This window comes from Nymphaea colorata, chromosome 1, assembly GCF_008831285.2.
Source record: "Nymphaea colorata isolate Beijing-Zhang1983 chromosome 1, ASM883128v2, whole genome shotgun sequence".
NCBI classification, from domain to species: Eukaryota; Viridiplantae; Streptophyta; class Magnoliopsida; order Nymphaeales; family Nymphaeaceae; genus Nymphaea; species Nymphaea colorata.
Window position 1 is genome coordinate 16,636,605 of NC_045138.2, and position 17,440 is coordinate 16,654,044.

Consider the following 17,440-nt stretch of genomic DNA (forward strand, 5'->3'; position numbering starts at 1 on the left):
CGTGAACATCCCTACTGAAGTGAATCACGAATGCATCATTGATACCAAATTGAGCAACAGAGTTATGCAGCTATGAACACAAGTGAATCATATACATTGTTGTTACCAAATTAAGCAACAAAGTTATATAGCTATGGATTTTCATGTGGTTTAGACTAATTCACACTTGTATATGCATCAAGCTTCCAAGTGAAGTGAAAGAGAGGATCATTACTCGCCGCTTGGAAAAGCCCTTCTCCTATGTTTCCCACCTTTAGGTCCTTGGGTTTTATCAGCATTAGGCAATAAACCTTAAGTTAGGTGCTTAGCCCTGCCACTTAAGATGTAAAGGCGTAACGCTCATGGCAATTGAATTAAAGACACTTCTCTCCAGTCTGGTAAGCAACCAGTCTCCACTTTGATTCCTCGGGGGTGAATTCTCTTTGTTGCAAACGAGAGGTCATCGACACACAAGTTGAAAAGTGGTGAAGATAGCATATCTAGGCATTGATGCAGGCTTTGTACCCTGGAAGATGAGAGGTTGGGTGAAGGCTTCGACCTTCTTTTGGTAGTGAATCAAACCCTGATCATCCAATACTTATTTTTTTATGTAAAATTTTGCAATAAAATATGTGCATTAAAAAGATCTGCTGCTTCTACCATCATAGCACTCCTGAACAGTTTCAATCGGCTTGATTTTCTTGGCTGAGGATCCACATCTGAATTTACAATAGTATGATGATTTTTTTCAATCCCAGCCTACCACTTTAACTGCCACCGTACTCGATGTTGCTTTTTAACCTTTCAAGTATGATTTGGCGGGTCCAATATCCCTTCTTAATCTAAACATTATTTACCAAAGAAATCATACCATGCTGCAATGACTCTACTGAGCTTTCCACGACAATCAAGGAACTTGTTGAGTCAGATATCACTTGCCCAAATTGGGATTCATAATGAATTCGTATCTCGGAGATATCACCAACAATTACACTCAAATAAATCCTATTGTTTAACAAATGCCATTTCAACATGGAGTATATATGTAATAAATTTCTAACTGGTTTATGTATAACTGAAGTATTGATATAGTAGAAGTTTAGAATATAAAATGGTGAAATAATTTAAATCAATGTTACTTTGGTTTCTATCTTATTCAATTACAAATTAAAAATATTGTTAAAAAAAGAGGATTCTTTTTGTAAAGTTTATTTCTAACTAGTATAAGTTCCCAACATTTGTATCTAATCGAGTCCGTTCTTTATTGAATCTCGGTTAGATGATGGACTTGGATCCGTGTCGGGTTATAAAACAGAACCAGATTTGAACTGATTAGTAATTGGATTTGAATATCTTTACCGTATCTAAGTAAACATATTCAAAATCAAATCAATTGGTAATCAGGTCTGCCCAATGCATTTACATCCCTAATTGTGAGATCTGATCTAAATAATAAATGAAGGTTTCACAGATCTCGTCATTGATCCATTTTGGCTGCATCGTGTGGATTGCAGAAGTGGCCAATAAAATCCATATCCAATTCGCCTATCTACTTGTTCATGTACCCGAAATCCCAATTGCCCTTGGATTTTGAGACTGTAGGGACGCAAATGGATCAAATCTGAATAAGCCAAATACACATGAAACCGGACCCGGTACATCCATATACAAAGCCGATCAGCCTCCTTAAGGACATTTTGGTCATTTACTTGGTACCTTAATGGCATACACGTAGGCGCCAACTCCGCCTAGTTGAGAGAAAGATAATATTTGACTCGACGAAGGGCATTCTCGACATTGTGAAGGTAGAAAAATTTTCGCTTGATTTTCTAAAAAATAAAAAGACAAATTTTTCTCTTCAATAGTGCAGATGGGTGGTGTCGACATTTTCTATTTTTATAAAAAATAAAAAAATCTTATTTTAAACTACATGAACTTTTTTATGTGTTTACAAATATACCCCTCTGAGTGCGACGGTTGAACATTTAAAAGGGAATTTTTATTACCCTTCAAATACTCGTTGGTTTTCGCCAACCATTTCAAAAGGAAAAACTTTTCAAACAAATAATCGATTATAATAGAAAAAAAAGGAAATGCAATTCTTTAATATTATTAGACATGCACCAAGGTTGTGCACTTTTAACCGAAAATTAAATTTAACGACACTAAATAATGTTGGTATAAAATTAAATATCACATTGAAACAAGCTAAAGTAAGGCAAACTATATGCATTTATTTTTAAAATCTAAATCTTTGGGCATGATTAAAAAATAAAACTCTTTAACTAAAGACACCATAAATTGTTACCACCGTGAGACATCTCAAATGCTGGCATTGCGCCAAAGTTCATTACCGTAATATTTACTTTTTCAAAGCCCTAAAGGTAAACTTGACGACGATATGTAATAATAAATATAAAAGAGTTACTTCCCGCTCACGCCAAAGGTTAAATCTGTAAATTACTGAGTCCACACAATCAGACAACCTCCAACTGCTCTTTAAAAATTGCTAAGCTTCCTTCGTTTTCACATCGTTGTCTCCCGCCCTCCTTCTCTGTCTCTCTCTCTCTCGCTTTTTCTCTCTCTCTCTTTCTCTGAGCAGAGGCCATGAGTTGCTCTACCTCTCGCAAGGTTCTGCCACCAGTCGAACTCTAAGATCTAATTCTGATTCTGTTTCATTCTTCTTTGCCATCTCTTGTTGTAGTCTTCTTTCGTCGTTTTCCTTGGAAGAAGCTGACTCTCTCTTCTGTCCTTTTTGCGTTTGACATTTCTTGGTGCAGAGTCTCAGTAAGGCAGCATGCCTCCGCATCCAGAAGGAGCTAATGGAATGGGAGGCTAGTCCTCCTCCCGGCTTTAAGCATAAGGTCTCCGACGATCTTCAGAGGTATGTCTCCAGTCTCCGGTTTTTACCGAAATTTCTCTGTTTTCCGTTGCATGGAGGCATTCTGACTTGTTTTTGGGTCTTTGAATCTCAATTGTGTGTTAAGCTGGGTCGTTGAGGTGGTCGGGGCTCCCGGAACGCTGTACGCAAGCGAAACATACCAGCTTCAGCTTGATTTTCCCGAGAATTATCCGATGGAGGCGCCGCAGGTTTTTGTTGGGGTTCTTATCGCTCTTTTTCGGGAATTTTCTTCTTGAGTTTCGTTTAGTTTGTAGAATTGAAGCGTTCTTGTTCTTTTTTACTCATTTCTCAGGTGATTTTTCTCCATCCGGCGCCTATGCATCCGCACATTTACAGTAATGGTCATATTTGCTTAGGTGATCTTGGTGGTCTTATATGTTCGAGTTCTTCTTTCTACCTTCCTCTCTGTTGAAGGGTTTCGGAATTTCTCTTGGTTCTCGTAGTATTTTTGTTTTCTTTCTCCTTTCCCATTTACGTTTGTTGCTTTTTATCAACTTCCTTGTGAATGTCTTTTTTGCTGTTTGACTGCATTGCTTTGATTTAATTTTCTGGAAGTAGCGACTGTTGGCTTATGGGGCTATTAGCTTAATATGCTGAGATTCTTTCTAAAATTTGAAGTCTGTTTCTGGATATGCGCATCTTCGATGACGCCATTTATACTATGTCCATGACTATCAGGTATATAGCAAGGGAAGCCAAACCAATTTCATGGATTGTAAGGCTTTCCAGAACGAACATGTGAAACTAAGTAGCAGGAGATTTCTGACCCATATTCATGGTTCACTTCTGTAACCTACGAGGGAACAGATTAGTGAATGACTGAAACTATCATACTAATGCGAAGTTTAGTTTAAGCTAACACGGATAGGTGAGGTTGTTTTTGTTTTGATATGAGGTTGTAACTTTATGAATCGGCTAAATGCGCAAGAGATCATAGTGGCTGGTGAGTGAATTAAAGGGTGAACGACGCCCAATGAGTTCAACTTGTATATCTTTTGCTTTCCTGGTAGTGAGTTTGATAATTGTCTTTTACTGTATATAATTTCCAAGGTTGTAGTCTTTGTGAGTTTTATAATTTGGTAAAGAAACATATTATATGTTTCATGAAATTGCAGCAATCAACTAATGCTCTTGTCAATCAGATATCCTGTATGATTCCTGGACCGCAGCCATGACTGTGAGTTCTATCTGTGTCAGCATTCTTTCTATGCTCTCAAGTTCCCCTGCAAAGGTTCCCCTCCACTGCATAAATTTTTCCACATACTATCAGTTGGAACGCCATCATGATCAGGACCTGCCTAATTTGTTACTGTTTCTCATTTTGCCTGCAGCAACGCCCTGCGAATGACAAACGCTACGTGAGGAACTGCCGCTTTGGTAGATCTCCAAAGGAGACGAGATGGCTGTTCCATGATGAAAAAGTGTAGATGATGCTGAAGCAAATCCTGGGTAGACCATGGTCTCCCTAAATTTCATTTCAAATTGCATACTACTAGTTATTTCAACACTGCCAATCTCAAGTATGTCTAGGAATATACAAATCTCCTAGTATATTGTCGGAGAACGATGTACTTAACAACCAATGTACTCAATTGAAAAGATAAGATAATATTTCTCAAATAAGTCTTGTGATCTCTGTAATCTCCCTGTTTGGTCCCTTTTTTCTCGGACTTTTGATGAATAATTTGAACACCAAAATTGACTGTTCCTCCCTAAAATGCTCATGCGCATCGTGAACCATTTAAAGAGACAACTGCTTCATCCAGTTCGCCGATCTACCTGTTCTTGTTCATAAATGTGGCCCGAAATTCCAATCGACCTTGACATTCAAACTATAGGGATGCAAACAGATCAAATTTGAATCAGCTAAATATACAGGAAATCTGAGCCGGTACAACCACAAATAGAAGGTGGCCCAAATATAAAGCCGACCATCTTCCTTGATGATATTTTTGCTCACTCACTTTGTCACCTTAATGACATACACTTGGGTGACAACCCACATGGCGTGGTTGAACCAAAGGTAATAATGGACTTGATGAAGGACATTCTGACTTCCAAGCATTGTAGTAGAAGCATTTTTTCTTAAAAAGGACGTGATTGTGGCTTCTCTTCTCTAATAAATACGGGATTGATGTTTCCTTTTCGTCGATAAAAAAGAAAAAAAGCAAATGCTATTTCAAATCCTATGTGCTTTTTATGTGTTTACTCATACGCCCCAGCCACGGTTCAGATATTTAAGAAGGAATATTTATTCACGAAAAAAACACATTAGATACTCGCTGGTTGTCACGCGACTTTCCGAAAGTTAAAAAAACAGAAAACTTTACAATGAAAGAATATAATAGAAAAAAAAATTAACTTTTTTATATTGTTAAAAAACAAAGCACCTTTGATTAGATAGGTCTGTTTGTGAGTTACAGGTGCTATGTTTTTGAAGCATAACCAGTTTAGAGATCTCAAGTGTGTCTAGAAATGTACTAATGTTCTATTGGAGATCACAATGTACTCAACAACCAGTATACTTAAGAATATTGAAGCATAACCAGTTTCATATTGGACTTCAAATTTCCAGTTTCATATTAGCCGTCAAATTTAAGAATATGCCTGCCAGTAAAGGTAACATCAATTAATGTGGATGGAAACCATTTCTATAACTCGATGCGTAATAATAATAAAGTAATTGGATACTTTTCTCAGGAAGCTGGTACATAGTTTAGGGTATATTGGTCATTAGCTTCCTTTAAACAAGTTTGGGGACACAGTCTTCATTCATCTTTCAAGGAAGTAGCATTGTAAACTCACAAGTCTGGGAACCCAGTCTTCAAACTCTCAAGGAAGTGGTATTGTAAATTCTCAAGGGGTTTGGTAAAGCTGGTCGTTCTACAAGGTCACCACTAATTCGATAATGGTAGACTTAAACCTAAGCCTAAGCAAATGTAGGCATTGAGTTGCGCGAGAGTGAGTTAGGTGCACCAGAATTCGGGAACAAAAGGGAGTTGGGGTATTTTGGAAATGTTCAAAAGTTCTTTTTTAACTTCTTTTTGGGCTCCTATAAAGCGCTCTCCTTTTTACTACTGACCACTAGTGTTTTACTTTCATGGATTATGGGTGAGCGAGAGGTCCATCCTTATCGCCCCAAGCTAAGCTGAACACCCTTTTATTTCCCTGTCTTTGAGGTTGTGAACTGTGTTGGTGTGTGCAGTCTTCAACTTAAATGCTATGCCCTACCACCTTAATACAAGAACATAACTCTCACAGAAATCGAATTAGTGACATGTCTTTTTACCGTTATACTACCCTTGAAGTTCATTCAGCTCCCTTGAAACTTGAAAAAAAAAAAAAACTCATGGTATGCAATTTCTCCACTGGTGATGACATTAAATATAAAATCATTTGAATGAGCAAAAAAGTTACTATTAGTATGTATAGATTAAATATAAAATCAAAATTACATAAGAACAATGAAAATAGAAATTCAACTTATTGAAAAATTAATTAAGAATTAATAATATATGTCAACATGACATGTCACGTTTTTGTGTCGGCTGACGAATTCAATCAGTTTGTCACTATTGGACACAACTTTGGGTTCAGAACATCGCTCTTTGGGAGCTCAGAAAATGCCTGAACAATTATAGTAACTCTCTAATTACCTAAAACAACTTAGAAATAAGCATTGGGAGGACAACTCTTTAAAAAAGATCAAATAGTTATTACCTTTCAGTTGACGACTTTCTTGCGGAACTCACTCAATATGGTCATGATTTAATATGATTCCCTTTTATTTATGCGCATATTCCAAAAATGTGTATCTAAAATGCCTAAATAAACTATGGGACAAACTTTACTTGTTTGAACGTACTTTTGAAACACTTCCCACTCCCACCAAGAAACAAATGTTCTCTTTTAGGAACCCTGCCCTTATGTTGTACACTTGTAATTTTGAGTTGGGTTATACGAATGCCACCATGAATGATTTACAGATTTAGGGTTTTGTAGATATTTTCTCATGATGTGAGTAAGGATGTTAAAAAGATCGGACTCGAATAGATTTACCTTTAAATATTATAAATTATTTTTAAAATTTAAAAAGTGAAAAATAATGAGAGTTTTTACCGAAATGCAGCCATGTATGTCGGTATTGTATCATTAATCAAACAGACATGCCGCAAATTCTTATATTTATAACAATGATAATATGTATAACATTTGCCAAACTCTAAACTTTTTGGATTGGTATTAAGTTTGCAGATTTTACCAATTTTTTAGTTATAAAAAATTAGTTTAGAAAGTAAAAAATCATCCAATGGAGGCTTATCTTTCGTTAATCAGAGATTAAGAGTCAGAAATCAACTATGTTCTTGTTCGAGTATCCTCCGTGGAAGCCACATTTACTCAGTGACCATGCTGCTGATAGTTGGTCTGCCCGGAGTAGCCTCAGGCTCAGGGGAGTAACCAGTGTCCATCTGAGAGAGAGAGAGAGAGAGGGAGCCCAACGGGGTCTCTTTCTTGCTTTTGCGTAGCCGCAGGTCTCATCCTGTGTTTCTGAAGCAAATGGTTCGGTTAATTCATTGCTGTGTGGCCGTGTCATGGGCGTCAAGAAGACTTCTCCTCCCTTCACCACCTCTTGCTGTCCAAGCCTATCCTCTTTCTCTCCAATCTTGCTGCCGCAGGCGCATCACCGTCTCTCTTCCGCGCCATGCTCTTTGCTTCTCTGCTGGACCCCTGGCGGACGAACCACTCCAAGAGAGCATCTCTTTCAAGCCAACTAAAAGAGTGAGTTCTCTGATGCCCACCTCTTTAAATTCTTTGTAAAGTCCCCCAAGAGACTGAAACTATCAAGCTTGTAAACTTGCTTTGAATCCCCTTGCTGCCATTGAGCCAACTCCTCACTCCTTTGAAACGCAATATGGCAATTCGTTCAGCTTTCCTTCTTATAGTCTGATCCATCGCACGCTTATCTGTTTATGCGACTGTAGCGTACATGTGGTCTTAACGCCTGGTCAATTTTGGATATCAAATTGCTGGTCCCAGTTCTTACCGTGATTGCATCCTTGCTTGGTTCTTAGGTTATTTCTGTGTCGCTACTACTGCGACTACTGATGCTCCTAACTCTGTCATTGTTGCTACTAGTTCTATTATACAGCTATTCTCTAACTTAAAATGTAATTTTATCAACTTTTTTTTGGCTTTCATGTCCCATCCCTAGCTCCGCTATTTCTCTTTCTTGATGTATCAATGCCTGTCCACATGTCTGGTGTTCATATCCTTCTGAACCCTCGTTCCAGAACTTATCAATTGCATTGTTCCATCTCCATGCAGGATGCATTGGAATCTGGTCTATATCTCGTGGCAACCCCAATTGGTAACCTAGAGGATATTACACTGCGGTATGATGTTAGCTTTTAGTTTGGTTCTTAAAAATATGAACTATAAGTATATGCCATCATAAGCTGTCTAATGAACATGATTTGGAGCCCTTGAAATGTCTAATTTAAATATTGATTCTCCTCTTCTTAGTGTTATCTGTATCTTTTCTTGCATTTTCTATCTCCTTTTCATATTTCCTTCTTAGTGTTAGTCTTTTCATATAGTTCTTGTTGTTAGCCGAAAGTTCTTTCACTGCAGGGCACTACGTGTTTTGAAGTCGGCTAACTTAATACTATCGGAAGATACAAGACACTCTGGAAAGTTGCTCCAGCACTACAATATTAAGACGCCCCTTGTAAGATATTTCCATTGTTAATGCACAGGCGTACAAGCACATGCATATACGCAGAATTGTTTTTTTATATTAGATATAAAAAAATATCAGGGTTAGAAAGGATATTTGTAAAGTGGCTGAACTTTTGATTAGCATGTTAATTTCCATTGAGGCCATAAAACTTGAATATGCTTTGACATGTCTTTTGTCCTTGTCTGTCTTTTTTCTTGAAGTTTTTTTCCCTGTTGCAGCTTAGCTATCACAAGTTCAATGAATCTCAGCGAGGCACATTAATCCTACAAAAACTTCAGCAAGGAGAGATCATCGCATTGATTAGTGATGCAGGGACACCAGGCATCAGTGATCCTGGAGAACAACTTGTAAGCAGTACTAGTAACACTACCTCTTTTAATGCTGATCTGATTGACAATAATGGTTTTGATTATGCTATTACATACTTCTATCTGCATTTGCAAAATTCTAGTGCTGCACCTATCTTGTTGAACATTTCTGCTGTAATAGCATATTGGACTTGGATAGCAGCATGATTTGTATTTTGTCTCCACTACCTTTCAATTTCAACAAGCTTTTACTACCTGGCCTATACGTCATGACATATGTAACATTTCAGGTTGATGGTTCTAGTCTGAAAACTTCACCTTGAAATCCTTCATATGCCAATAGGAATATGTCCGCAATTTGTGAAATTTCTTCCAGGATAAACTTCCAATATTAGGTGCATATTGATAGTGCATTTTGTAATATGAAAGCTGTCAGCTACATTAGTAATGTACTAAGGAACTAAAATTGTCAGAGTAAGAAATGGCACCTACGATATCAGATGTATGTGTCCCATATGTTGTCACATGAGTTAGTGTTGCACATTTTTACCTCTTAACTTTGAGGATTTAGATCCTATTTTTCTCTGGATCAATCAATAAGTTTGGAAATATAGAAATACATGTTCACCTAATTTTTCTTGTTTTCTGTTATGTTTCTGAGTTAAGTGGAGAGTTGCACCACACTAGTTGCAAATTTTCGAGCTTATTATTTGCTTCCTTCTTATTTGTTCTAGCGTTCAACTAAACCTAAATTTTGATGCAGACAAAGTTATGTGTGCATAACAAGATCCCTGTTTTTCCGATTCCGGGGCCATGCGCTGTGATTGCTGCTCTATCTGCCTCTGGGCTGTCAACTGATGAATTTACATTTGGTAATAACATAGATTTCATGTCTATAGCTAGCTACATGTACATAGATTTTCTAAATTGTCAGTGTCGTCATGCTGAAAAGAAACTTGCTCTTATTTTACAGTTTTAATTGCAAAAAGAACTCTTCTAGATATAGAAAAACATAAATTAATACTCTCTGTAATAAGCCAAACTAGTGTTAACATAGTTCAACCATGTCTTATTAGCCTCACGGTGCTTCAGAATTTAAGTATTCATAAAGAGTTTCTAAAAACTTACATTTTGAAACATGAAATTGCAGTTGTTCGATTGTAAGTTTCCCTTTGTTAGCATTCTATTAAGTATTAATGGGGGGAAATATTTCTTTCCAATTCCATGTTTGATGTAGTCAGATTATTCCAGTGCCATGCATAACCTTAATACAAATGGTATTGACTGTAGGGTGAAATCCTTTACCACCTTGCCTCCTAGGTTTTATCTGTATCTGTGGCTTACTGCACAAATGGCTTATAACAGATTGTTTATACTTCCTCTTGAATATTCTAATTTTTATATTATCTGTAATTGTAGTGGGTTTTCTTTCTAAGCACGCTGGATCAAGAAGACAAAGGCTGCTTATCTCTTCCAGTGAAGCTGCAACCCAGATTTTCTATGTTCCTCCCCACAAGATCCAGGCTTTCCTTGATGAAGTCACTGAGATTTTTAGTACTTCAAGGTTAAATTTGTGGGGACTAGCTGCTTTTTTTTTTTTGGTGTTGCTCAAAAGTGTCAAAGAAATTTTTTCTTGACTTTGAATGAGATTCTATCATTCTGTTTGTCCTTAATTTGGCAAGACCTGACTCCATCAAGTGTGGTAGTTGCACGGCGTCCTTTCCTTTTTTCATCTCTCCTGCCTTCCTTCTTTTCAAGGACATCCACTTGATAAGATGACCTAACCACAACATAAGCAAACTGGTATAGGAAGAAATGAGAGTCCAATATGTGAATAAGCCAGAATTATGGAGAAGAGTTCGAACTTCTTTCATGTCAGATGACATTATGTAGCACTTTCTGAGTGTATTATTTTTCATAATCATGCTGCATATTTCAGTCTGTCAAGTGAGTGAATTGAAGATAACAATTTTTGCATTTGCTGTTATAAGATACCTTTGTAGAATAGAGTCCAATTTCCATTTAATCTTTTTGTTCTTGATGATGATATTTTTGGATGATTTAGGAACTGTGTTATTGCACGAGAGATGACGAAGGTTCATGAAGAGGTAAGATTGTATAAGTTGGCAACATGCATGGTTCATGATTTTTTAGCCGAATTCCTAGCAGGAGCATATTTCTGTAGTTCCGAACAGATCAACTGTCATGTTATGTTGTGCTTGTGAGCATTCCTGTCATGTAAAATGTGTGTACTAGTTGCTGTATAAGTCATTAATGATTAATCACTTTTCCTAAGCTTTCAAAACAATCACATCAATTGAATTTATAGCTGAAGGTCAATTACTGACTACTGAGCATCTCTTCAAATAAACGTCTACTAGGCCGATGTTTAAGAGGTAATATTGTGGTTATATGCCTAGTTACTATGACCATTAGACTATTCCACTCGACTTCCATCTGGTTTTAACTCATTCCCTGGAGCTTTGTCTGCTGCAGATGTTAAAAAATTTCTTTCACATATATGATTCAACTATGTGAATCACATTGAAAAAAAGAGCTATGAAGCTTTTTTCCATTTTTCCAGTATAAATATCGTATTGGTCTTGAAATCAACTGAAGTGAAACATTCCATGTTCTGATTAGTATGCTTAAGGAAGCAGTTAAGCTTCGACATCAATGCTTGAAGGGTTGATTATAGGTTGTTTCATGTGGAAGCTTTTGCCCTTCAGAAAGGCATTATTTCTTCACAAACTATATGCATTTTTTTTTATGGAAACCATGTTTAAGCCTGCAGATCAACATTTTCCTATCAAACTCCATCTTATCATGTTTGTGAAGTAATTCTTTTGTGTTCATATTTTTAGTCCTGTAGCAAAATTCTTCCTTTAGCTTTGAATTTCCTGTCTCTTACTAGAATTTTTCTTGCTTTTATGATAACATCTCTCCCCAAATTCAGTTCTGGCGTGGCACATTAGGTGAAGCAAAAGAAGCTTTTTCAAGCTACCAGCCAAAAGGAGAGATAACAATTTTGGTTGAGGGGAAAAGGGACTCTGCTGCAGAAGTCCCTTCAGAAGCAGAAATTGCACATGAATTGAGGGAACTGGTATCAAATGGTCACAGCCTTTCCATGGTAATCTGGCCCTTAGGTGTCTTCATTTCTAACACAATGCATTTGGTTTAAATCATCATCCCTCTCATCCTTGCAATGCATTGGTTGGACACATTTTTGAGCAAGTGTTTCATTTACCTGCAACAATCCTGATCCTTGTAATAACCACTGGTCCAGAATTATTCTGACAATGTTTAGTTTGATATTAGTATATTGGACTGAAAATGATGCAAGGATTCTTGTATCTCATCATACTGGAAAGTCAGTGTCCATGTAAAAGCTCCATATGCAATTTGCAGTTTCTTTAGATCTCCTTTTTCTCATCTTTTTTTTAAATATCCTTATTGGTTGTTTAGTCTTCCATGTAGGCAGTGAAAATGGTATCAGAAAGTACAACAGTGAAGAGGAAGTCAGTTTATTCACTCGCCTTGAAGATCTTTGGAGATAAAACAGAACTTCCAAAACAGGTTTCTAGTGAAAAGGATTGACATTCTGAAAGGTAGAAGGAACATTAATTTGATTATGGTACTATTTTGCACAATTGAAAGGTCTACCTTTGATATCTTTATTCAATAGAAGAATAGGATAACTTTGACTATTTTGAAGTGTGAAGTTCTGCTTTTCTGTTCTTCTGGGGTTTCAATTCAGCAATTATTGGTTTTCAGGTATTCCTTGAGGCATTCAGTATCTGAATGGCATGTTGCTGCTGCTGTGGCTGATGAGCTGGCAATTAGAACATGGTCATGCTATCCATGTTTTTTACGTGCTTTGCTCAGTTTGAAAATCCAGCGTGAAGCTTCCCAATCGTCCATTCATATGGATTGGAACTCATGTTTCCCTGGAGGCAATCAAGTGTGCTGCAGGATCCACTCCTGTTGGTGAAGATTCTCGCGTTCACTACTCTTTTAGTTTGATCGGAACCATGAAGATTGTGCATATGCCTATGTCACCAATATCAGCATCTATGTCACCGATATCAGCATCGGAGATTAATCATTTTAGGAGAATCAGTGTACTTTAAAATCTGTTGCTAGACATTTCTTAAACCAGAAAGCACGATTCATAATTCGAATCTGTATTTACCCATACGGGCCGACGCTAATAATGTAGCTGAATCATCAGATGTATTAGTTGGATATACTGAAACTGTATCACGACTGCTTTGACTTTTGAATGTAACATCTAGCCACCAGACGCATGAAATTCTATCTGAGCTGATGATGGTTGTTTTGAACGCGAATCCCCCGAGTAAATGAAGCAGATATGCAGTGCTGATTTGTACAGCAGACAATTATCGAACTTATCATAATCATTTCAATATTTGCTTCTGTAATGGGTTTGATCTAATCCATTGACAACCCAATTAGTGTTCTTGATTAGCCTGTTAATTTTTTTTCTTGAATCTCGACAACCATGCTTAACCTTTTTCCAACCATAATTTTCTTGTAACACAGAAATAAGTAAAATGCTTTCTAACACTTTCCTAGTTCCATTTTTCTCATGGCATGTAAGGAACATAAAATATTTCAAAATAAAAAACCTGATACATCTTTGCATGCAAAAATCATGGAACTTCCTTTTTGATGTTTATGTTTGTCCTTAACCGATGAATGGACTTGCCTTTGGTGGTGGCTTCGGTATGCCATGTGTACACATAATCTTGTTCACCCGTGTTTGGTGATCAGGGAACAAACAAATATAGGGACTTCGAGAATTGCTGTAAGCAGCTTGATATATGAATTCACGAATTATCACATCAAGCGACCTTGTGAAAATGCATGTGCAAGCTACCATTTGACCAATAAAACTTGTTTTATGCTATTGGATCATGAACAATTAGGTGGTGGCTTTCTCATACCATCTTAATGGATTTCCTTCTAAATATCACACAGTGGGAGCCCAGTGAAGGGAGCATCCAAAACAAGTGAGTGTGGGGAGGCGCTTCCAATGCCACTTTTAGAGAGGATTTGGGCAGAGATGTAAATGGTTAGTATACAGTTATTTTCCGGATTTTCTGGTAGGTCAATTCAACCATTCAACATGTTGAAATGATCCAAGCAGCTTCAACAGAACAGATGGCAGATTGCGTGCGCCGTGCTGCGTGTCATCACTCAACTGATTGTTTGAGCAGAAGAAAGGGACGGCGATTCGGCCGTAACCGTCGCCTTTTGAATTAGGGGCGGGGATCAAGATTGCCCTTTTCTTTAGGGGTTAAAACGGTTCGGTGATTTTCTTTCGAAAATTAAAAGCTTTTTTACAATTTTTCACAAGGACCAACTTTAGTTTTCAAATTTTTACATGGGCTCAAATTATTATTTTTTTTCTAAATTGTAAAGGGTAGTTTCCTCTCTCAAAATCTCAAAAAGTTGTGTTTGTTTCATTGCGGATGTTAGATCTGTGCCGATCTGAGATCCATTGTCTATGGTCGTATCCATCTGACCTTAACTCTATGGTTTTTAATATTTAGTATGGATTTTCTAAAACATACCTTTTAATGCAGTCAGGCTAAAAACTCAACCAAAGGGATTGTGGCCCGCACCAAAGTAGATTACATTCTTCAAGCAGAGCAAAATACCAACATAAATTTCCAAAAAAAAAGGATCTTCGATTGAAGAGAATATTAACTGGCTGAGGTAAAGATAATTGGATCGAGCTTCGAAAGACCTTCCAATATCAGACCCGCTCGAGACACCAAGCTTTTACATCTCGCATCAAATCAAAGCAGAAAATGACAATGGCAGTAATTTTCTAGAGAGAGAAGAAGGTTAGATTGTGTAAACTGATTGAATTTTCTTTTCTCTCGAGACACATGGTTTTGCACACACGTAGCAGGAAGAGCGGGGAGCTTCTTCCTATAAAGAGGGCCAAGAAGTGACCAGAGAGATCCAGTTCCTTCTTTCCTTTGGCTTTCCCTCTTCTCTTTGCCCTCCTCTTCCTTTCAGTTCTAAGTTTAGTGACTTTCAGAGGATCACCATGGGATCGATCAAGTTCAGTGCACAGCATGAGGCATTGGTAAAGGAGTCATGGGAGGTCCTGAAACCCAACGCCCCAGAGCTCAGTCTCAAATTTTTCCTCGCGTATTGTCCACACCTCTCTCTCTCTCTCTCTCTCTCTCTCTCTCTCTCTCTCTATATATATATATATATATATATATATATATATATATATATATATATATATATATATATATATATATATATATATATATATATAAAGTAGTTTTTTAGACATATCGTACCGGTCAAAACATGGATTTTAAAATCTCATAAAAGCTTATCTACCCATATACAAATATCATTTTTGTTTTTATAGATTATTGTTGATGCTTTGAGACAAATTACAAACAAAAGGAATAGAAACTGTCGAAAATGAAACGGTATGGTCGAAATGAAATTGGTCAACTGAAAATTCTGTTGGTTGGTGGAGCAGAATCTTCGAGATCGCACCAGAAACAAAGAACCTTTTCTCTTTCCTCAAGGACACAAATGAGGCTCCTGAGAACAATGCCAAGCTGAAGTCTCATGCAATGATGGTCTTCAAGACGGTAAGCAGAAAAATATTAGCTGCCCAGCAAAGATTTTGTCTCATAGTCTACACCATGTTGGTTTCTGCGCAGGCCAAGTTAACTCAGTTATATATGACAAGATTTCAGTTTCGATCTCTTTATTCTTCCTCTTTCCTGACAAACTTTATCTCAAGAAATTGTTTTATCTTGATAAGTAATCGATATGATATTCATGAAAACAGACATGTGAAGCGGCTATTCAGCTGAGAGAGAAGGGTGAGGTTGTAGTTGCAGAGAATACCATCAAGAACCTTGGATCTGTACACCAGAAAAAAGGAGTCCAAGGTCCTCATTTTGAGGTAAGATCCTGATTTTCTCTCTCTCTCTCTCTTTTTGAAGTTTGTTGGTCTTATTTTCTTTACCTTGGCATGAACAATTGCTTAATTGTTATTGGAAAGGTTGTGAAAGAAGCACTGTTGAGGGCGATACGCCAGGGGATGGGAGAAAAATGGAGTGAAGAGATGGGTTCCGCGTGGAGCGAAGCATACGACCACATTGCTTCCGCCATTAAAGCTCAGATGAACTGAGGACTCTACTAGAAAATGCTTTCGAATAAAGCCATGCCTTACTTTTCTGTAAGGCAAAAAGGAAGAGGAGACAACTGAGGGACTCTACTAGCAAATGCTTTCCAAGCGGCAATAAATATGATATGAATTTTGTTCTGTTTCCAGGTAGCAAAGAGTGCTAATCTACTGGTTTCGATCAATATTTTGTGGTTTCATGTGTATGATCAGAAAATAATAATCAAAGGCAATATTTTGCTCTCTCTCTTTGTGGCGTCTCAGATCTGAATTTTTTGCAAATCTATGTCGCCAAAATCTAGTGTTTGTTTAATTAGTGAGTCCGACAATATATGGATTTTAGATCAGCTTCAGATTTTCCGGAAGAACTATTTAGAAAGCAAAATCCTGGTTTCCTTGCCACACATTTGTTGGCGAAGATCACTTCTTATCTCAAAATCAATTCTAACCTGTCTGTTTTTTGGAAATTTGATTCTATAAGAAATTTGAATCATTCTCTTGAAGCTTATCATCAACATTTACTTGATCCAATAGAAAAATCTTTATTTATTGAACCTTTCGATATAATCAAATAAAATGTAGTGAGAGCACTACATGAACCCAAATCATGCAATTGAATAAATCTACATTGCCGCCCTATCTATTGCAGGTAGAGGGTTCTTTCTACTTATTGAGTGAGTGTTTTTTTATTATTAGTTACATTGGTGGGTGGAAAAAAAGAAAAAAAAAATAAAAATTACATACAATTTTTAAAAAAATTGTGTATTTTATATAAGAATTTTGAAAAATGATATTTCGGTCCTATCAAAATTTAAAACCACAATTCAGCCCCTCATGAAAAAATCTTGGCATGACCCCTAGTTACAATTGATTAATATTTTGAACTTTCAAATTGCTTCTTGCTCGAGAACAAGGCTGGTAATAGAGGAGCGAAATTTGACAAATTGAAACCGGTTTTCGCAAAATAATATTTTTTTATGAAGTTGTCTTCCGAACACAAAAGCTTAGTTTTTTAACTGAGGTTCGTTTTCCTTGCGATTTTTTTTTTATATAAACATATGCCCATTAAACCTTTCCCATTTAAGAATACTGCACGTCATATTCATTTTTGTCCAAAAAAATGCTCAAACCAATGGTAGTGTTTTAGTGACGACTTTGTCCCGTTGTGAGAGTACTATTCTTCATCGAAAAAAAAAAATATAATTTCACTAATGAAGCAAACGATCGACTGGACCTGAACACATTGAGCACTGCTGCCGACATCTGTTAGGTAAGTTTTGATGTACAGGATGGTAAAATTTTCAGAAAAAAATTAC

The 17,440-nt window shown here is 36.9% G+C and overlaps 3 protein-coding genes across 6 annotated transcripts; all 3 read left to right on the forward strand.

Annotated features, from left to right (window-relative positions):
- Window positions 1-2,507: 2,507 nt before the first annotated feature.
- On the forward strand, window positions 2,508-4,526 carry LOC116266408 (probable ubiquitin-conjugating enzyme E2 16). 2 transcript variants are annotated; one of them, XM_031647618.2, is made up of 6 exons: window positions 2,508-2,610; window positions 2,760-2,863; window positions 2,967-3,069; window positions 3,174-3,237; window positions 4,024-4,112; window positions 4,213-4,526. In XM_031647618.2, the coding sequence occupies exons 1-6, from the start codon at window positions 2,587-2,589 to the stop codon at window positions 4,306-4,308; spliced, it is 480 nt and encodes a 159-aa protein (XP_031503478.1). In that variant the 5' UTR covers window positions 2,508-2,586; the 3' UTR covers window positions 4,309-4,526. The 2 variants fall into 2 exon arrangements, with proteins under 2 accessions (XP_031503478.1, XP_031503487.1); XM_031647627.2 differs by having other exon boundaries at window positions 3,174-3,216.
- Window positions 4,527-7,280: 2,754 nt separating this feature from the next.
- LOC116266382 (uncharacterized) lies at window positions 7,281-13,230 on the forward strand. 3 transcript variants are annotated; one of them, XM_031647578.2, is made up of 10 exons: window positions 7,281-7,660; window positions 8,207-8,274; window positions 8,513-8,609; window positions 8,822-8,968; window positions 9,693-9,801; window positions 10,349-10,493; window positions 10,995-11,037; window positions 11,886-12,059; window positions 12,407-12,537; window positions 12,704-13,230. In XM_031647578.2, the coding sequence occupies exons 1-9, from the start codon at window positions 7,439-7,441 to the stop codon at window positions 12,524-12,526; spliced, it is 1,125 nt and encodes a 374-aa protein (XP_031503438.1). In that variant the 5' UTR covers window positions 7,281-7,438; the 3' UTR covers window positions 12,527-12,537; window positions 12,704-13,230. The 3 variants fall into 3 exon arrangements, with proteins under 3 accessions (XP_031503438.1, XP_031503447.1, XP_049931669.1); XM_031647587.2 differs by having other exon boundaries at window positions 8,840-8,968; XM_050075712.1 differs by lacking the exon at window positions 12,704-13,230 and having other exon boundaries at window positions 12,395-12,533.
- Window positions 13,231-14,938: 1,708 nt separating this feature from the next.
- Window positions 14,939-16,357, forward strand: LOC116245734 (non-symbiotic hemoglobin 2-like). The gene is made up of 4 exons (XM_031617246.2): window positions 14,939-15,115; window positions 15,468-15,582; window positions 15,786-15,902; window positions 16,002-16,357. Exons 1-4 carry the CDS (start codon window positions 15,012-15,014, stop codon window positions 16,128-16,130), a joined length of 465 nt encoding a protein of 154 aa, XP_031473106.1. The 5' UTR covers window positions 14,939-15,011; the 3' UTR covers window positions 16,131-16,357.
- The last annotated feature ends 1,083 nt before the right edge of the window (window positions 16,358-17,440 follow it).

Bases quoted from the DNA above. Each gene is read 5' to 3' on its own strand.
- LOC116266408 (XM_031647618.2), top strand. From the start codon at position 2,587: ATGAGTTGCTCTACCTCTCGCAAG. The intron at 2,864-2,966 runs GTATGTCTCCAG...TTGTGTGTTAAG, and splicing joins GTCTCCGACGATCTTCAGAG to CTGGGTCGTTGAGGTGGTCG. The intron at 4,113-4,212 runs GTTCCCCTCCAC...TTTTGCCTGCAG, and splicing joins TCTCAAGTTCCCCTGCAAAG to CAACGCCCTGCGAATGACAA.
- LOC116266382 (XM_031647578.2), top strand. From the start codon at position 7,439: ATGGTTCGGTTAATTCATTGCTGTGTGGCCGTGTCATGGGCGTCAAGA. The intron at 7,661-8,206 runs GTGAGTTCTCTG...ATCTCCATGCAG, and splicing joins CTTTCAAGCCAACTAAAAGA to GATGCATTGGAATCTGGTCT. The intron at 10,494-10,994 runs GTTAAATTTGTG...TGGATGATTTAG, and splicing joins GAGATTTTTAGTACTTCAAG to GAACTGTGTTATTGCACGAG.
- LOC116245734 (XM_031617246.2), top strand. From the start codon at position 15,012: ATGGGATCGATCAAGTTCAGTGCACAGCATGAGGCATTGGTAAAGGAG. The intron at 15,583-15,785 runs GTAAGCAGAAAA...TCATGAAAACAG, and splicing joins CAATGATGGTCTTCAAGACG to ACATGTGAAGCGGCTATTCA. The intron at 15,903-16,001 runs GTAAGATCCTGA...GTTATTGGAAAG, and splicing joins TCCAAGGTCCTCATTTTGAG to GTTGTGAAAGAAGCACTGTT.